The sequence below is a fragment of the Lepidochelys kempii genome, chromosome 2, assembly GCF_965140285.1.
Source record: "Lepidochelys kempii isolate rLepKem1 chromosome 2, rLepKem1.hap1, whole genome shotgun sequence".
Classification (NCBI taxonomy): Eukaryota; Metazoa; Chordata; order Testudines; family Cheloniidae; genus Lepidochelys; species Lepidochelys kempii.
In genome coordinates this window covers 91817087-91835712 of record NC_136381.1, presented here as the reverse complement: position 1 = coordinate 91835712, position 18626 = coordinate 91817087, and the positions used below count along the sequence as shown (strand labels likewise).

Sequence of the window (18626 nt, the reverse complement as noted above, 5' to 3'; positions counted from 1 at the left end):
CAATATAAGTAAGGAAACTGCTTAAGTATTGTAACTTGCTAGAATTAAGATTTAGTCACTAGAAAACATGTTTTGTTTCACTTGTAACCTTTCCTCCCTCTTTCACTCTTCCTTGTAATCACTTAAACCTACGTTCTTTGTTAATACACTTATTTTTGTTTTATTATAAAGCCATCTCAGTGCTGTGTATTAAACCAAATTGTGGGTCTGCAGCCAAATTAACAGGAATGGATGCATAATACATTCTGTCTCTTTGGAAACAGTAAACTGGATAACTTCTGTGAGGGTCCAGTGAAGGACTGGATACTAAAGGGGAGATGATTTTGGCGAGAATCAGGACTGGAAGGACTATTGGTGTCACTCTGCAAGAAATAAAAAGCCTGATGGAAGCCGAAGTGAGGTCACTGTACGGTCAGCAGACTGCTGGTGCCAGGGATCTACGCCAAATCTGCATAGCACAGAAGCACTCATCGTTACAGGGCAGTCAGTGACAACCCCTTACTGGACTGGGTGCAACTCCATTACATGGTGGGCAGCACACCCTGATTGCTGCCAGGTGGACTCATACAGAACTGAAGGACAGCCCAGTCATCTTGAGAGAAAACATATTCACCTTACTTTGTGCTATCTGCTGACTCAGGAGATGCACGTTTCAGCTGTGCCCACTTCCACTCAGCTGAACAGCATTTCCTATTGGAATCTTTTCTACCTTTATACAGCTTCAGAGCTGGAATATTCTAAGGTTGATACCCATTCAAAAACCAAGCCATGAGATTAAACGTTCTAGGGTCAGGCTGTCTGATCCTGTTCTTCCCCGCATCAAGAGATTGCAAAAGGACTGGATGCTGATTGAAGGATGAAATGATATTAAAAGGAGAACTGGGAATCAAAATTGTCTGGGACAACTGAGTGATGAGGATGACTTGTCCCTGTTCTGTCAAATTTCTATAGAACTGAATAGGAGCAGTAAGGGAAGAGAGGCCTATTTCAGCTGTCCTGACCAGGGAAGAAGGAGAGCATTGCCTTGAGAGTTTAGACCTAGAGCTTCCCTGGAACAGTAGTTGTTGCATTTCCTATTCATTTGGGAGACTAATAGAACCCAGAAGGGAGGTCCCTACTGAGCAAAGGGAGGTCCCTACCAAATCATGCAGCTCCCACTCATGATCAATGGTGAAATGCCTGCTGAAAGTGTCCGCCAACACACCCTGAACTCTCGGAAGGTAAGTTGCCAACAGGACGATTTAATTCCTAATACACCAATTCCACCAAGTGACCGTTTCTATGTACAGGGGGGATAAATCTTGCCTCACCAGATTAAAAGGTAAGAGCCCCGAGATTAAGAAATACAAAGTTAGCTATTTTCAAGATCAAACTTATTTTGGTTTTTCATTGCTAAATGCCAAAACAACTTTGTTGAGCTGCTAACGACCAAAGTTTTCTTTAGAAAATGTATTTGAGGCAAGACATGCCTTTCAATTTTGAAACTCAAGCTCTAGATAGCAGAGACTAAAGACTGTTTCCCCATCCACCAAAGAGTCAACATATTAAGAAATCTCAGATAGTTCGGGAGTGGGAGAAAAATAAGATGGCGATCAAGAGGCAGCTTCTTTAGTATGAAAGGATCCTGAACAGAGTCAGAGATTGTTGCTGTTCTAGAGCAGATCAGCATCATCTGACATGATCTACTTTACAGAAAGAAAAAATGCAATGGCTCGTTGTGAAAGTTCACATTTGATACCTTATTAATTTTAATTAATAGTCACAGCTCAGATGAACTGAGTTTTTCTTATACTTTCATATTATAAATACATGGAGATACCTCTATTTTACTTTCAGTAGCAGTTTGCATATTTATGCTTTTATTTATTCCCGCTGTAGTCTCCATTTCATCAACAGTGAATGTGGCTGACACAGAGTCTGGGTGTTCCTTTGTGTGCACTTCTATGACTTCTATAAAAACAGAGAAAAAGAGGGTTAAGTAGCAGTTACTGATAAACTGTTTAAATACCCATATTCTTGGGATGTGCCCACCCCACCCCTCAAGTTCTGCTAAAAGCAGTGATCATTAGGACCTTGTGTCTTCCTTTGCAAATCCAAACAGTGAGGCCTGTTGGGGCAACAGCCCTTTTTACAAACTCCAGTTTCATTAGGGGGCTGCAAAAGCACTCCTGGCCCCCCCCCCCCGCCCACAATGTACCAATGCCAGAACTCTGCTGCTCACTTTTCCTCCTCCTCAGAAGGGAAAGGCACCAAACTTCCTGACGGGGGTTACAAAAACATAACTTACACAGCATTTATCAAATTTATTTTTTTCCTCTCACCCATTTGCCACTCCCCCCATAGCATCAACCCTTCCTTCCACCAGCATTAATCCAGAGCTTACATCCACACTCTTCTGCCTTCTCCTCACCTTTGGAGCCATTTGTCCCAACCCCGCCCTTCCCTCCATCCCCATCCTCTCGCCCTGCCACAACCATTCTCACCAAAACCTCCACCCCTCCGATGCCACCATCCCTAGCTTCACACCCATCCCTCTACACTTCTTTTGCAGTTATTTGTCTGGTCAGGTGTGTATTGTATGACATACAATAGATGCCTATTTGCATACCAAGCCAGATACCAGGTGCCAGATGGTGAAATCTACAAGGAAACCTATAGGAAAATCAGCACAAGGGTATTCTCTTTATGGGTAAGATCAAAGGATTGGTCTGGTATATCAGGTAACACAAGGAAACAGCTTCTTTCACCTAGGAAACAAGCTGATGGCAGGACACAGATTATCCAACAAGTTCTTGGAGTCCACTGGAAATTTTTTTATTTCAGAAGGTGCAGAAAGCAACTGGGAGGGGGTGGGGGAGGCTCTTTTAGATTTGATTTTGACAAATAGGAGGAGCTAGTTGAGAACTTGAAAGTGGAAGGCAGCTTGGGTCAAAGTGATCATGAAATGATAGAATTCATGATTCTAACGAATGGTAGGAAGAAAAACAGAATGATGCAGATAATGGATTTCAAGAAAGCAGACTTCAGCAAACTTGGGGAGTTGGTAGGTAAGATCCCATGGGAAGCAAGTCTAAGGGAAAAAACAGCTCAAGAGAACTAGCAGTTTTTTAAAGAGACATTATTAATGGCACAAGAGCAAACTATCCCACTGTGTACGAAAGACAGGAAGTATGGCAAGAGACCACCCTGGCTTAACCAGGAGATGTTCAATTTGAAACTCAAAAGAAAGTCATACAGAAAGTAGAAACGAGATCAAATTATGAAGGATGAATATAAACACCACAAGCATGTAGGGACAAAATTGGAAAGACCAAGGCACAAAATGAGATTAAACTTGCTAAAGACAAAGGGTAACAAGGAAACATTCTAGAAACATTAGAAGCAAGAGGAAAACCAACGACAGGACAGGCCATTTACGCAATTGGAAGGGGAAACAATAACAGAAAAATGTGGAAGTGGCAGAAATGCTAAATGACTTTTTTGTTTCAGTTTTCACCAAAAAGGTTAGTAATGACTGGACAGCTAACCTACTGAACACCAGTGAAAATGAGGTAGGATCTGAGGCTAAAATAGGGAAAGAACAAGTTAAAAATTACCTAGACAAATTAGATGTCTTCAAGCCAGCAAGGCCTGATGAAATACATCCTAGAATACTCAAGGAACCAACCGAGAAGATATCTGAGCCATTAGGAATTATCTTCAAAAACTCATGGAATACAGAAGAGATTCCAGAGGACTACAAGAGGGCAAATACAGTGCCCATCTATCATAAGGGGAATAAGGACAACCCAGAGAATTACAGACCAGTCCGCTTAACTTCAGTACCCGGAAAGATAATGGAGCAAATAATCAAGCAATCAATTTGCAAACACCTAGAAGATAATAAGATACGTAACAGTCAACATGGATTTATCAAGAAGAAATATCAAACCAACCTAATAGTGTTTTTTGACAGGATAACAAGCCTTTTGGGTGGGGGGAAGCGGTAGTTGAAATATATCTTGACTTTAGTAAGGTGTTTGATATTGTCTTGCATGACCATCTCATAAACAAAACTAGGGAAATACAGCCTAGATGGTGCTACTATAAAACTGGGAGCATAACTGGTTGGAAAACCACTTCCAGAGACTAGATACTAGTGGCTCACACTCAAGCTAGGAGGACATATCAAGTGCAGTCCCACTGGGATCGGTCCTGGTTCTGCTCAATATTTTAATAAATGATTCAGAGAGTAATAATAATAATGGCAGAGAGTACACTTATAAAGTTTGCGGACAATACCAAGCGGCGTGGCGTTGCAAGTGCTTTGGAAGATAGCATTAAAATTCAAAATGATCTGGACAAATTGAAGAAATGGTCTGAAGTAAACAGGATGAAATTCACAAAGGACAAATGCGAAGTAATCTACTTAGGATGGAACAATCGGTTGCACACATACAAAATGGGAAATGATTGCCTAGGAAGGAGTACTGCGGAAAGGGATCTGGGGGTCGTACTGGACCACAAGCTAAATATGAGTCAACAGTTGCAAAAAAAAAAAAAAAAAAAAAAGCAAATATTCTGGGATGTATTAGCAGGAGTGTTGTAAGCAAGACCCGAGAAGTAATTCTTTCGCTCTTCTCCATGCTGATAAAGCCTCAGCTGGAGTACTGTGTCCACCTCTGGGTGCTACAATTCAGGAAAGATATGGACAAATAGGACAAAGTCCAAAGGACAGCAACAAAAATAATTAAAGGTCTAGAAAACATGACATATGAGGAAAGATAAAAAAAAATTGGGTTTGTTTGGTATGGAGAAGACTGAGGACATAACAGTTTTAGTAATATAAAAGGTTGTAACAAGGAAGAGGGTGAAAAATAGTTCTTGTTAACCTCTGAAGATAGGACAAGAAGCAATTGGCTTAAATTGCAGCAGGGAGGGTTAGTTTGGACATTAGGAAAAGCTTGCTAACTGTAAGGGTAGTTAAGAACTGGAACAAATTGCCTAGGGACATTGTAGAATCTCTGTCACTGGGGGGTTTTTAAGAACAGAGGTTAGACAAACACCTATCAGGAATGGTCTAGTTATTATGTAGTCCTGCTTTGAGTGCAGGGAGCCAGACTAGATGACCTATTGAGGTCCCTTCCAGTCCTACACTTCTGATTCTATGCCTTGTTTCATAAAAAAAATGATCACACAGCCTGCCTGGCTGAAAAGCACTGGAGAGCAATACTTAATTAATAAGATACTCTCATGTCTAATACAGTCTAGGCACCAGAATGAGAGTGATTTCATTTTACACGTAACCCTTTGTTTCCATTTTACATGTAACCCTTTCTACTTGCCATCACAGGAATCTCTATACTTTGTTAATAAGCTTATTTGTTTTCACTACAAACACATCAAAGTTTTGTGGAGCTGTGATCTGAGGTGTAACCTGTAAACTGGTTTTTACAGCTTCTTTGGAAGCAGTGAATTGGTAAATATTGAGAGTATCCAGTGGAACAGGGGCCAGACACTCTTGGGCAGTGGTCCCCAACCTTTCTTGCATATAGCAATAGCAATAGCATATTGCTATTCCCAAAAGACTCTGGCAGGCACCAAACATCCCGCTGCTGAAATGCTGCCACAAGCAAGCAGCAGTGATAAGAAGCATCGCCACCAAAATGCTGCCAAGAAACAGCAACGCTTCTTGGCGGCACTTTGGCAGCGGGGTGTCCTGCGGGTGCACAACAATGCTCCAACAGGTGCCATGGCGCCCGCGGGCACTGCGTTGGGGACCCCTGCTCTAGGGAGATACTTGGAGAGCTTGGTGGTTAGAGTGTGCCTATCACTAACCTGGCGAGAGAGAGAGAGCAGGGCCTGCATAGACCTAGAGGGGCTGCTTGTATTGCCTGTGGCTGGTGGCGAGATGCCTCACAACCCTAGATACTCCTGGGAAGCACCACATTCCTTTCTCTCCCCCTTGCACCCCAGATCAGGCTGTGGTGGGGGTGCTGGGCTTCTCTTCCAATCCAAGTCCAACACCTCCCCCCCAACTCCTTTCCCTTCTCATTCTTTCTCCTCTTTTGAAAAAGTACAACTCCTCTCACCCTCCATTTTGCTCTCATCTACCATCCATCCAACTTCTCCACATCATCCATCCTCTGATTAACACCTGGCTCTCTTTTCCTCTCCGATCTCCCATAGTAACCCTCAGGGACACCAACTTCCATTCAACCCCTCCGCTACTCACTTTCTCACCCTCATCTCTCCATTCAACCTGCAATCCTCATTCAATTCCCATGCTCACTAAGAAGGCTGTTCACTTGGCTGGTTCTTCACCAACCATTGTGCGCTCTCTCTGCTACAGAATTTACCTTTTCTGACCATCACTTGGTCTCGTTCAGCATTGCTCATCAGCCCCATCCCCTCCTCACAACCTGTCACTCGGCCTTTCCATGATTTCCAGTCCACCAGTATTGATTACTTTCTTGTGTCTGCTCTCAGCTCTCTCCTCCCTTAACACGATTGTTGAGTCTCTGTATGCTTCTCTCCTCCACCCCTGACTCTTGCCCCTCTCCCGCATCACAAGATGCAAACCTGCCAATCCCCAATACTAGCTCACCCCCATCTGCTTCCTATGATCCTGCTCTCACACTGCAGAGCATCCCAACATCCAACTGACTTACACTACAAATTTGTTCTCTCCTCCCTCAGTTCTGCTATCTTCCCTGCTAAACAACTCTTTCCCCAATTTAATTGAATCTTACCACACAATACCAGTTTGGCACAGAGGCCCATTGGTGCCAACTGGCAAAGGGTTCACTGTTCTTTGGAAGTAACTCCTATCTCAGACCTGACAAACTCACTACACCCAAAGCACCACTGTCATGGTATTCATCTATAAAGGGCAGCATGTGAGGTCTCTACTGAAGTTTTGTAACTTACTGATACTCATCATTGTGAGATGTGTATACAATAATATAACTATGTTGAAAGTTACGCCCTATAATACTGAGTGAAAGTAAGTCATCAGGGAATAAGAAGTCTTGTTGAGGGCCCATTCAGGTAGGAGGGAATTGTCAACCCTCCCTGACTATCTGATTACATAATGTGGTGTTCAATTGTTTACCTTTTCACCAACCCAGAAAAGTCAATGGAAAACCATCAAAGACAAACCATAAACATCAAAACCACTTGGAAATGAAAATGACATGAAAGTGATATGACAGCAAGGGGACTGCCCTGTCTGTGAATGAAGACAGAACACTGACTCAATATATCATAGGATGGAGAAAGACCCCCTGGAGCCACTCACCGAGAAGGTATCTTGCTAACGCCAGGGTGCTTCATGAAAGAAGCTGTGCTCCTAGCTCCTTTGAGCTAGCAAACATTGCAAAAGACTGAACTTTGGGGTGAGAATCTACTTTAGGAGATAGGAAAGGTAACTATTAATAAGTATAGGCCCTAGTTTTATGATTTTGTTTTGTACATAACACTGTTTCCATCATTCACACTTGCTTTCACTTAATCTCTATTCTTTCTCAAATAACTGTTCTTTTGTTTTACTAAAATTGAACTCAACTGGTGTGTGAGACCAAGCAGCACTGGACTAAGGGACTTTAGGAATGGAAGTATGGGATTTCTGTGACTATCCAGTGATCGGGGCTGAATATCACAGAGGAACACTTAAGTAGTGTCCACAAGGGTGCATCTACTCTTAATCTGCAGGGTAAAGGCAGGGCTCTTATAGCCCAGAGGAGAGTGCTTGAGTGGCTGACAGTCTGGTTGTGTTACAGAGACAACACCTCACACTGTAGGCAGGTGGCAACAAAGTGAATCTCACTCTTTGGTACCCTGAGAAACAGCACACGCAGCCACCTTTTGACTCCCTCTTCAGACCCTCTACTCCTCCTGCTTGCACTTTTCTCTCCTAACAGGATCTCACGTATATCTTCCAAAAGAAAACTGACAAAAAACATTCCTCCCTCTCCTCTGCTTGCCTTTCCTTCTCCTCCTCCAACTCTCTCTTCTCCCATCATGGATGCAGAAGTCAGTCTGCTCCCCTACCCTAACCCCTTCACTTCCTGCAGTGACCTCACCCCATCTCTAGATCTCCCTTGTGCCCTCTCATATCCACTCCCTTACTGTTCTCCTTAAGCTCTTGTTTTCCCCTGGCTCTTTCCCCTCATAATACAGGCATGTTCTAGTCTCTCTCATCTTAAAATCCCACCTTGGACTCCACTTGCCTCTCCAACTACCACCACATCTTCCTTTGGTATCTAAGCTCATTGAATATGGAATCTACAATCACTATCTGGAGCTGCTCTCTTGCAGTTCCATCGTAGACGTTCTCCAATCCAGCCTCCACTTCCTGCACTCCACAGAAACCACTTACCAAAAATCACTAATGACCTCTTCCTAGCTAAAGCTCAGAACCAGTTCTTCATCCTCGCTGACCTGTCAGCTGCCTTCAACAACACTCATCATACTCTTCTTGAAATCTTTGTCCTGGTTCTCCCTCTCTCCAATCGCTCCTTAGCATGTGCTTTGGATGACCCTCCTCATGCTCCAGCTTTCCTTGGAGGTTTCACAGGACTCTGTCCACGGTCACCTTCTCTTCTTACTCTACATCTTACCTTTGAGTAATATTGCAACCACAAGTTCAATTACCATTCCTGTGTGGACAATTCACTGATCTGACTCACTGCTTCAGATCTGTCACCTTCTGCACAATATAATTCTTGGTCGGTCTCTCAGACATCTCCTCCTGGATTCCTAACTGCCAGCTTAAGCTCAACATTGCACTAAAACAGCTCCTAATCTTGTCCCCAAAACCCTGCCTGTTACCTCCTCTCGATCACTGTGGACACCATCATCCTGCCTATTACTCAGACATTGCCATCTTCAACTGACGTCTCTCTAAGTCCTGTGTCCTTTCTGTATCTTGCCAATTCTGAGTAAAATCCTTTAGACATGGCCTTTCTTATCTATCTACACAACTAAATAGCTCTTACCCAAATTCTTATCTTGCATCTTGATTACTAAAATGTCCTTCTCCATGAACATGACAAATCCAATCTTACCCATCTCATATCCATTCAGAACGCTGCAACAAAGATCATTTTCCTAACCTGGTGCTTTGACTATTCCACCCCTCTTGAATCCCTCCACTCCCTTCCCTTATTTCCATATCACATCAAACACAAGCTACTTGTATTCATTTTCTAGGCCCTTCACAGTCAATCCCCACCATATCTCTCATTTGCTATCAAACTGTCAATGCTCGCTTCTGATCAGTCCATGATGCAGCCTCCTACAAACAAGCAGCTTCCTGCTTTCTCCCATGCTACCCCACACACTTGTGTTTACGTCCTGTAAACATCCACAAAGCTACATTATCTACCTTCAAATTCCTTCTCAAACCTCTACTCTAAGAATACAATTTTTTTAAAAGCATAGGAAAACACTTTTATTAGCTAACAGCTCAAAGGCAGTTGTTTGGTTTCCAAGTCTGTGTCCCAAGAAGGTGCTGGTTCACAAGAAAAGATCATTCAAAAATCTCTCTCCATAAAAGGAGTAGTAAAAAGATGGAAGAACCATGCACTAGAGAGAGACGGGTACAGCTCCAACTGAAAAGCCAATATTCAGACATGCTTGAAACAGCATTGAAAGACAACCAAACTGAGTAAAACCAAAATGAAAGGAACTATGGAAATCAACAGAACATCTGCAATAAAAAAGTTGCACCTAAAGATTTTTGTTATTGAAGGCTTTTAACTATGCAAAAGAATTATCTTGAACTTCCTAAGGTGACTCAATGCCTAAACTCAAATCACTGTGCACGCCACTACAGTGGTTTCAGATCGAACCACAGAATAAATTGTTTCTAAGAGCAAAATCATCTGGTAGAATTGGAAGCCAAACTGGAGGTACTGAAACCATGACAAAGGGAGAATTAAAAAGGACATTCAAGTTAAAGCTATTAATGTCCCATGAGCTTTGTCTTGTCAGATCTTCCTGATGATCCTTTCACCTAGATGTATAGCCAGGAAAGCATATTAAAAATCCTGCTACTGTCCAGGAAAAAAGGAAGGTTGGTTTTAGCCTTTGCATTTGAAAAGAGTGAGAATTTTAGCTACTTTTCCTGCTGTTGAAGAGCCTTCTGGGCAGTAGCCAGCTGGGGCTTCAATCATTGTCCGTATTGGTGTTTAAGAATGTGTTTATCTGACCCAATAGTCCTTTGATTGAGAAGGTGTGTATGTTGGGCCTGGACCAGGCTACTTCCTCTCCTGCCATCAACAAGGAAGGAGGAAAAAGAGAAGGCACAACCTGCCTCACTAATTCCTGAAAAGTCACCAAGGCTCAGATTCATAGTATACATCATTTTAGTTCATTTCAACACATCAGTCTCTCACTTAAAAAAATTAAAATAAAAGCATGGCTAGTGGTTCATCAAGTCCATTGTTCTGTCTGACAGTGATCAGTACTAACTGCATCAGTAGAAGGTGCAAGAAATCAGAGTGAGAAATTACAATACTCACAGAGGAAGACTCCTTCTTATCTCCCATTGGAGGTTGGCTTATAATTGAGGCTTAAGTATTTATATCCATTCCAAAAGCAAGAAATAGCAAGTCAAAACTTTTCTGTGACCATGGAAATAAAGTCCTGGGTAGAGAAAACTAACTTTCAAGACAGTTCACATACAGGATACAAAAAAGAGGGAGTTCAAGTCCTCCTCCTAGTTCTCCACTGGCCCAGAAGGTGTTTTGTGCTTGCTAGATACCCAAGAATCCACACTGTACCTGTAGAACTTGAAGCAAGAACTTCATCCAGTCAGGGAACACCTTTTTTGTGTTGGAGTTGCAGTTCTTCAGGCCAGGGTGGGCCCACAATGTGCCAGTCCAACTTAGCCCTATACCAGTGTTTGGCTGGCAGGTAACAGGCAGGGCATAATTCACCCATTGTAGAACCTGTAAATGCTGTTTCACATAGGAATACCACTTGAATTTAAGCCAGGTGTTTGCAGGACAGCGCTGCCATGCCTGAATGAGCACAAAGGAGTCCAGCAGGGAGGCACCGCAGCAGCAGATCCGATGCACATACTATTTATCCAATCCAGAAAAAGGAGGAGGAGAAGGAAGATTGTAAATCACAACTTCATGTAACAAAAATAAAAATTTTAGAACAAAATGGTCAGGAGAAACTGACCAACTTGTTCCACTGCCAGAACAGAAAATCTGGGTTCCTGAACTGAAGGGCAGAACTTAGTCCTGAAGCCTCCAAAAACAACATTGGACCACAATTCCACAGGTCACAGCATTAGCACAATGAATGAATGAGAGAAACTGTGCAACAGAAAGTAAGTATCACTGAAAAAAGAGAAGTGATGAAGGTTTTAGATTAGTGAATCATGTTGTTACTCATGTTCGCTGGCTGACAGCTCACAGTACTAGGCCTTGTGGATTAAGAGGAAATCAGAGTTGTTTGGGGGTGGAGATATTAATGTATGGTACTTAATTTATTTCCAACCCTAAACAGCAAGTAACAGGATGTGTTGCCGTAAAGTAGGCCTAATTGCTACAAAGTTTACTTCATTATAACACACATGCTAAATCCCCATAAGGGCACTTTAAAGAAGTCAGTGGTAGGTTTCTGAACCTGGTAATTTAGGGCAGTTGAAATTTATTAATTCAAGCTGGTGGACTCTAGATGTGTATTTTTGCCAGTTTTCCCTCAAACGGCCCTCCTATATGAGTTACAGAATTAGTTTAGAATAGTTGTTTGCTCTCCAACGTGGAAGCCAGAGCTGTCACTTGATGATGGTACTGGGGACCACAGCTCTTGTTGCAGAGAGCATGACATCCTTAGAACCATCATCAAAAAAAATTCATGTTGTCGAAAAGTCTGATATTGGAGCTTTTCATTGGTGCACACGTCCATGGGTTTTGAGGTCAACGCACCAGAACAGAGGCCCTGTTAGTGGACCTCCCAAAGAGTACTGTAGCCAGCACTGCTTCGAGAGAGATAGAGGATGCTTTCAAGTCCTTTTATAGTGTGCTCTTGATCTTTTGGTCAGAGGTTCTTTGGGTTAGTAACTGCTGCATGGGAGACTGCCATATCTTGTGAATGACAAAAACAGATGCCACCAACAATATGGAGTTTATTCCTGGATAAGTTCAAATTTCAGGGCTTTTTGGCAGTCTCTTTCCTTCACTTAGAATTTTCCTCTCTTCCTATAAGACTTATTCCAATGAAGCATGGAAGGGAATAATAAAGTCCACAATAGTTTTCTTTAGTTTTGATTCACTTTCATCATTTCAATAGCTACTATGATTCTCCTGGTCATTTTCTCAAGCAATTTCGGAGAGTGTGGGCGTGTTGTTTATTGGGTTCCTCAGCTTTATGGTGGGATTCCAAAAGGGTATTGTCTTCCTGAGAGGAGATATGTTTTTGGCTGACATTGTGCTGCTCCTGGTGAAAGGGGCTGCAGAGGGAAGTATTAAGAGGAAGTTTGAGTGCTGCACCATGACAAAAAAGAGTATGAAACTTCTTGAAGATTCTGGAGGCTTTTCCTCCCCTGAGCTCTAACAGCGTAGGTCTCTGGGACCTTAATTCTGCAGTGAGGAGGGAACCTGAGGATGCCTGACTCCCCACTCTGCTCCCCAGACAATTATCTATTTTATTAGATAACTGAATTATGGGATTTTTTCCTTTAAGGGTGATGTCCAAAGTAGGTTCACAGAAATGTCCCACACCCACAACATTTACCCTCTACTCACAAGCAAAAGCTTGTTCTTCCCACCACTTCAAAAAATTGAAGTAAACAAATTACTGCAAGTTCTAGGTTATGACCCTCACCCTTACCTTGCCCACCCAATGTCTACTGTCTCTCCAGGTAGGGACCTAGTCTTGTATTCCTGTACAAAAGTAGACATCTAGATGTTGTGTAAATAGTATTTAACTAGTAATAGGCTAAATAAGTGCTAAGTGTCCCAAAGTGATCCGCAAGACTTGAAAATGTAATTTCCTGCAATTTTCCAGTGTTCATGACAGATGCTGACATGGCCAGAACAAATCAATTTTCTCTCAGGCATTAGAACCTTATGTAGTCCTTATAAAGATTTTATGTTCTTTAATCTTAGAAAAGAAAATAACTATTGGTGAAAAACATTTCAGTGATTGCCCCCTTTGACAATTCATTCATAACAGTCTTCACTAATTTTAATGGTTAGGAATATTCACATATAGCTACCAATTCTCTAAATTGATCCTGCTATTTTACCCATTTTATAGTACCTGGAAAAAACGTACCAGAAGTCTGTGAACGCTCAGAGTTGCCTCTTGATGCATCAGACCGCCTCAACAAAGCTACAGGTTGCCTTTTCTCTGGAGATGTAATATGGTAACCAAAAGATGGCTGTAAAAAATAAGTCAGTGATTTTTTTCCTCAAGTATTGTAACACCCTAAAAATTGTCTGTAGAGTGCTTAGGTAGCATACAAAAAAAACCACACTACGTAATTTTTCTTATCGTTAAAACATTTTTGTTTAGTTAAACAGATTTTTCTCACTCTACCCCAAAAGAGGATAATCGCCACAGACCTCCAATAATCCTCTGTATCTGGCCTACTTTTACTACATACTATAGCCCAGGAGTGGGCAATAATTTTCACAGGAGGGCCACTCCACAAATTTTGGGAAGTTATCAGAGGCCGCACATTTCTACTTTATTAATGGAGGGGGTGCCGGGTCTGGGAGGGAGTTTGGGTGCAGGAGGGAGCTCCAGGCTGGTACAAAGTTTTGCGGTGCAGGAGAAGGTGAAGGGTGTGGGTTCTCGGAGGGAGTTGGGTGCAGGAGGGGGCTCCAGGCGGGGGGTTGGGGTGCAGGAGGAGTTGCAGTGTCTGGGAGGGAGTTTGGGTGCAGGAGGGGTTGCAAGGTGCAGGCTCTGGCTGGGAGGCACTTACCACAGGAGGCTCCCAGCCTATGGCATAGCAGGGTTCAGGCAGGCTGCGTGCATGCCGTGGCCCCAAATCATTCCCAGAAGCATTTCTGCACACCTCTCAGGGGGAAAGTGGAGCAGCAGGTCTCCATGCACTGCCCATACCCGCAAGCACCGCCCTCACAGCTCCCATTGGCCAGTTTCTGGCCAATGGGAGCTGTGAGGACAGTGCTGAGGGCAGGGGTAGTGAGCGGAGCAGCCTCCCCACCCGCCAGGGACACGCAGAGTTATGTCAGCAGCAGCCAGCCACTTCTGGGAGCGGCGTGAGGCCGTGACAGGCAGGTAGCCTGCTTGAGCACCCCGCTGCGTAGTGAGACTTTTAGTGGCCCAGACTCTGAAATTGCGAGGGGGCAGAGGAGGCCGGACAGAAATGTTAGATGGGCCAGATGCGAACCGTGGGAACGTATTTTGCCCACCGCTGCTATAGCCCAATGTACAATATCACTTCTTCAAAAGGTGGAAATTGAAACCCACTGGTAGTCAAAGTGGCCCCTTAAATAAACACAAGGCATACCCTATACCCGCTCTCTAATAACTCCCAACCTGGGAAACAAAACTCATCCAATATCTCTCACATGCTAGAACAGAGTATCTAGAAGATCAGACTCTTCTGGAAGCATTAGTTACCAATGCAACAGAAGAATAAGAGTTCCAGCTATGGTCCTCTTGTCCTTTCCTTCAGTTCTTTGCATGAAAATGCTAGTCAGCCACATACCCTTCTCACATCAGTGCCTCCGCCAAGACAGCCAAGAGCTTCTGATCTCTGACCAAAGAACTCCCCCAAAGACAAACGTAAGTAGCTAGCATCTTTACTAAGATCAGATGTTGTATGGGACGCTCTCAGCAGGTTATAGCTATTGGCAGATTTCCATGATGTATCCTCTATTTCAGATGTATTGTGCGTGTCTATTTTCTCTTCCTGTGAATAAAAAATCATTTTGAAAGTTGTTCAAAATAAATAGATCACCCTTCTGCAGTTCTCAGAAAGTTAACTTTTTATAAAGTCACTAACCTGCAAAAACCTGTGATCCCTCTCAAATTCTTCTTGATCTTGTGCAATCTTAGCTATTGCTTCAGCTTTAAAAAATGAAAATAATTAACTACAACATAGCCATTGATATAAAACCGATTTGAAATTAAAATTTCTAAGTTTGCAGCATTTTTCCAAGTCAATGACAGATGCTTTATACTAAAGCATGTGTAACTATGCATACAAGGCAGCAAGGGCCAGATTTACAAAGGTATATAGACACACAAAGATGCAAGTGCGAGATTTACAAAAGCCCCTGCTTTGAATACCTTTGTAAATATAGTCCCTACTCCTTAAGTGTAAAAAAATTAAGCTTTCATTTTAGATGTAATTTAGTCGTCCTGGCAGCTAAAAAAGCCATAGCTGTCAATACTTTTTTTGACAGGTTTCAGAGTAGCAGCCATGTTGATCTGTATTCGCAAAAAGAAAAAGAGTACTTGTGACACCTTAGAGACTAACAAATTTGAGCATAAGCTTTCCTGAGCATCCAATGAAGTGAGCTATAGCTCACAAAAGCTTATGCTCAAATAAATTTGTTAGTCTTTAAGGTGCCACAAGTACTCCTTTTCTTTTTGCGAATACTTTTTTGGTACAGTGTCTGTAGAAATAGGCCCTACAGTGTTGAAGACTATCTCAAACAGGCCTCTGAACTAGCTTTTGACTTTCAAACCCATGTATCCTCCATGAAAATTTTTCAAACTTTTAAAATGCCTCCCATGAATTAAAGGATTTCAGAGTTGTAGTGTACCAGTTTTTGCAACACCCATATACAATAACCAATATGGTAAATTTAACACAGCTTTATTTTTCAGATGTACATGCTTGAATTGCACTGCATTACTATTATTACAAAATAATAAATGCGTTGGTCCCTACAATAAGCAGTTGTGACTGAGAACATAGGTCTATCGTAAGGTTACCATGCAAGCTTACTTGTCTCCTAGTACATGTTCATTATGATACATTGTGTGATCATAGAATTAGAGACTGTAACAACCCTGTTCATTCAGCGTACAGAATGAATTGAGAATGTTACAGGGCTGTGTTGTGAAGTAAGGCTGTTTTCCACATGACCCTTGACTCATTTGAAGCAGAAGTTGAAAGGTGTTTAGTAAATGAACAAGGGGAACACCAGGTAGTACGGGGGAGGGGGGGGGGGAGGGAGAGATGATCTGGTGGTTAAGTACAGAACTGGCAACTAGGATAATTCCTATCCTTGCTCTGCCACAGACTTCTAAAAATTAAGTCACTATAGCAACTACTTTTGAAGATTCTAGTTAGTTTTGTGTTCCTACAATTCTGTGCGCAACACTTAGACATCTAGGACCTTGCTTTCGGAAATGCTAAGCATTCAGCCCTGAAGTTTATAGGAGTTGCAAATGCCCAGTACCTTTGGAAAAAGCATCCCCTAGAGGTCAAGTTGTGCACCCAAAGTTAATGAATGCTTACAATTCTGCCCAAGTCTGTTTGTACTCTGTTCCTGGCTGCAAAATAAGGATATTACTTCTATTAATTACCAAAGTGATGATAAAAAAATAAATGGTTTGTGAGACATTCACTCTGCTGGTGACCAAAATAAGAATACCCGTGCAGAAATAAAATATTCCACATTCAGTTCAACATTTGACTGGCACGTAGTAAATATGACCATCCACTGAATAAGGATGCAGCAGTGAATGTCAGCCTCATTTGCTGAGCACCATATATCCCAGGAAGTGAGTAAGGGTTGTGTCCTGTGAAAAAGGACTCATAGAACTAAGACCATCTGAATGCACGCACACTCAAAAAGGAAAGCAATTAAGGTTTTTTCCTAACTTAGAAATTGACTTTGCAACCTTTAAGTATTTAATAAAGCATTTAGTAAGAAATTAGAATATATACAGTTCAGAAAATGCAGCTTCCTGTAGAACTACGGACGTTAAAAGGGAGAAGAAACATTTTGCAAGAGAGTTTCCTCTGGTTTTGGGAGACTTCCATATCCACAGGGTGATACAGAATGACTATAATAGCCTCTCTGTGGGATCATAGGGTGGCAGTGACCAATTTCCAAAAGCAATTTTGTTCTACACTCCTGTACCATTGGGACATCCTGTCTCAGTTCACTTACACAACAGTAATCAGACATCTGTGAGAGAGTGAATAGATCCTTTAAACCACAATCCTCACTGGAGGATGGAGGGAGAAGACATGGGAAAGAACCATTAGCTATATCTAAGGCTAAGATTTTGTCTTGGTTATTTTTAGTAGAAGTCATGGCCAGGTCACAGGCAACAAACAAAAATTCACGGAAGCCGTGACCTGTCTGACTTTTGCTGCTGTAACTCCATAGTTTCTCCCATCACAATGGTGGCTGGGATCTGTGGGGTTCCGCCTTCCACCTAGGGCATCTGGGAGCTGCAGGGTGAGCATATTTCCCGAAGAGAAAACGGGACACCCCAGCTGATCGCTGAGGCATCCCCCTCCCTCCACATGAGGCTGTCACCCATCACTAGAACCCTGAGGAGTACCCCTTCAGGCTGTCACCTGTCTCTGAAACTTTGCAGGGGGCCCCTGTCACTTGTCGCTGCTGTCACCGGACCCCAGCCATGGCCCCACTGGCTGTCACCTAGGGTGACCAGATGTCCCAATTTTATAGGGACAGTCCCGATATTTGGGGCTTTTCTTATATAGGTGCCAATTACCCCCCCCCACCCCGTCCCAATTTTCCACACTTACTATTTGGTCACCCTACTGTTACCTCCAGAGTCCTCCAGCCCCTGGGACTAAAGCAGAGAATGTCACGGAGGTCTCTGGAAGTCACGGATTCTGTGGCTTCCGTGACCTCCATGACAAACATAGTCTTAACCATATGATCCATTCTTGGAAAATCCATAAATTCCCAGGACCAGAGGCTTATACTTGACGCCAGGGGTCATGTTAGCACCAATCATTCCTATGTTCATGTATCGGAAAGAAAGCAGTCTTAATTATATGCAACTGAGTCGTCAATAGAAGAAGAAAAAAAGGTTACTTACATGCGGTTATGAAGTCTTCGCTTATTTTATTGTCTGCAGGCAGATTTAAGTCTTGCTCTTTATCAAATGAGGTATAATATGCCAGATCAGTCACCCATTTTCCCTCTTCATTTTGATAGACAACACTGTGTGGTGGGTCATCCAGGCCATAAAATACTGAATTTACTTTAGATCAAGATAAAGGGGTACAAAAAAAAAGTAGTCTCTTAAATTTTAGCAATTTGTTTGCTGGTTAGCTACATTTTGTAACTTGTAATTTATATTAGTTACCTTCATTGAAATGACATTTTTATGAACTGTACAGACAATGTACAACTCCACAATTTAAGCTTTACTGTGTGATTTAATATATTAAATATCAATAAACAACGGTATTCAGAACTGAACTAGAAATTTCTTCTAGTTAAGTTAGACTTAGGCCTGGTCTACACTGGGGGCTGGGGGGAGGGAGAGCGACCTAAGATACACAACTTCAGCTACAAGAATAGCGTACCTGAAGTCGACGTATCTTAGGTTGACTTACCTCACAGCATGGGATTGACTGCCGCCACTCCCCCATCAACTCTACTTCTGTCTGTCACTGCAGAGGAGTACAGGAGTCGACGGCAGAGCGATCACGG

General features: G+C 42.6%; 1 protein-coding gene across 1 annotated transcript in view; it reads right to left on the bottom strand.

Annotated features, from left to right (window-relative positions):
- CEP192 (centrosomal protein 192) overlaps positions 1-18626 on the bottom strand; it is a 206728-nt gene that overhangs the window by 106659 nt on the left and 81443 nt on the right. The window contains exons 22-28 of the mRNA XM_073329624.2: positions 18007-18171; positions 14975-15039; positions 14678-14881; positions 13261-13381; positions 12321-12448; positions 2198-2258; positions 1820-2049 (exon numbers count right to left, since the gene is read on the bottom strand). Coding sequence (XP_073185725.2) covers positions 1820-2049; positions 2198-2258; positions 12321-12448; positions 13261-13381; positions 14678-14881; positions 14975-15039; positions 18007-18171 — 974 coding nt within the window. The remainder of the gene's footprint in view (positions 1-1819; positions 2050-2197; positions 2259-12320; positions 12449-13260; positions 13382-14677; positions 14882-14974; positions 15040-18006; positions 18172-18626) is intronic.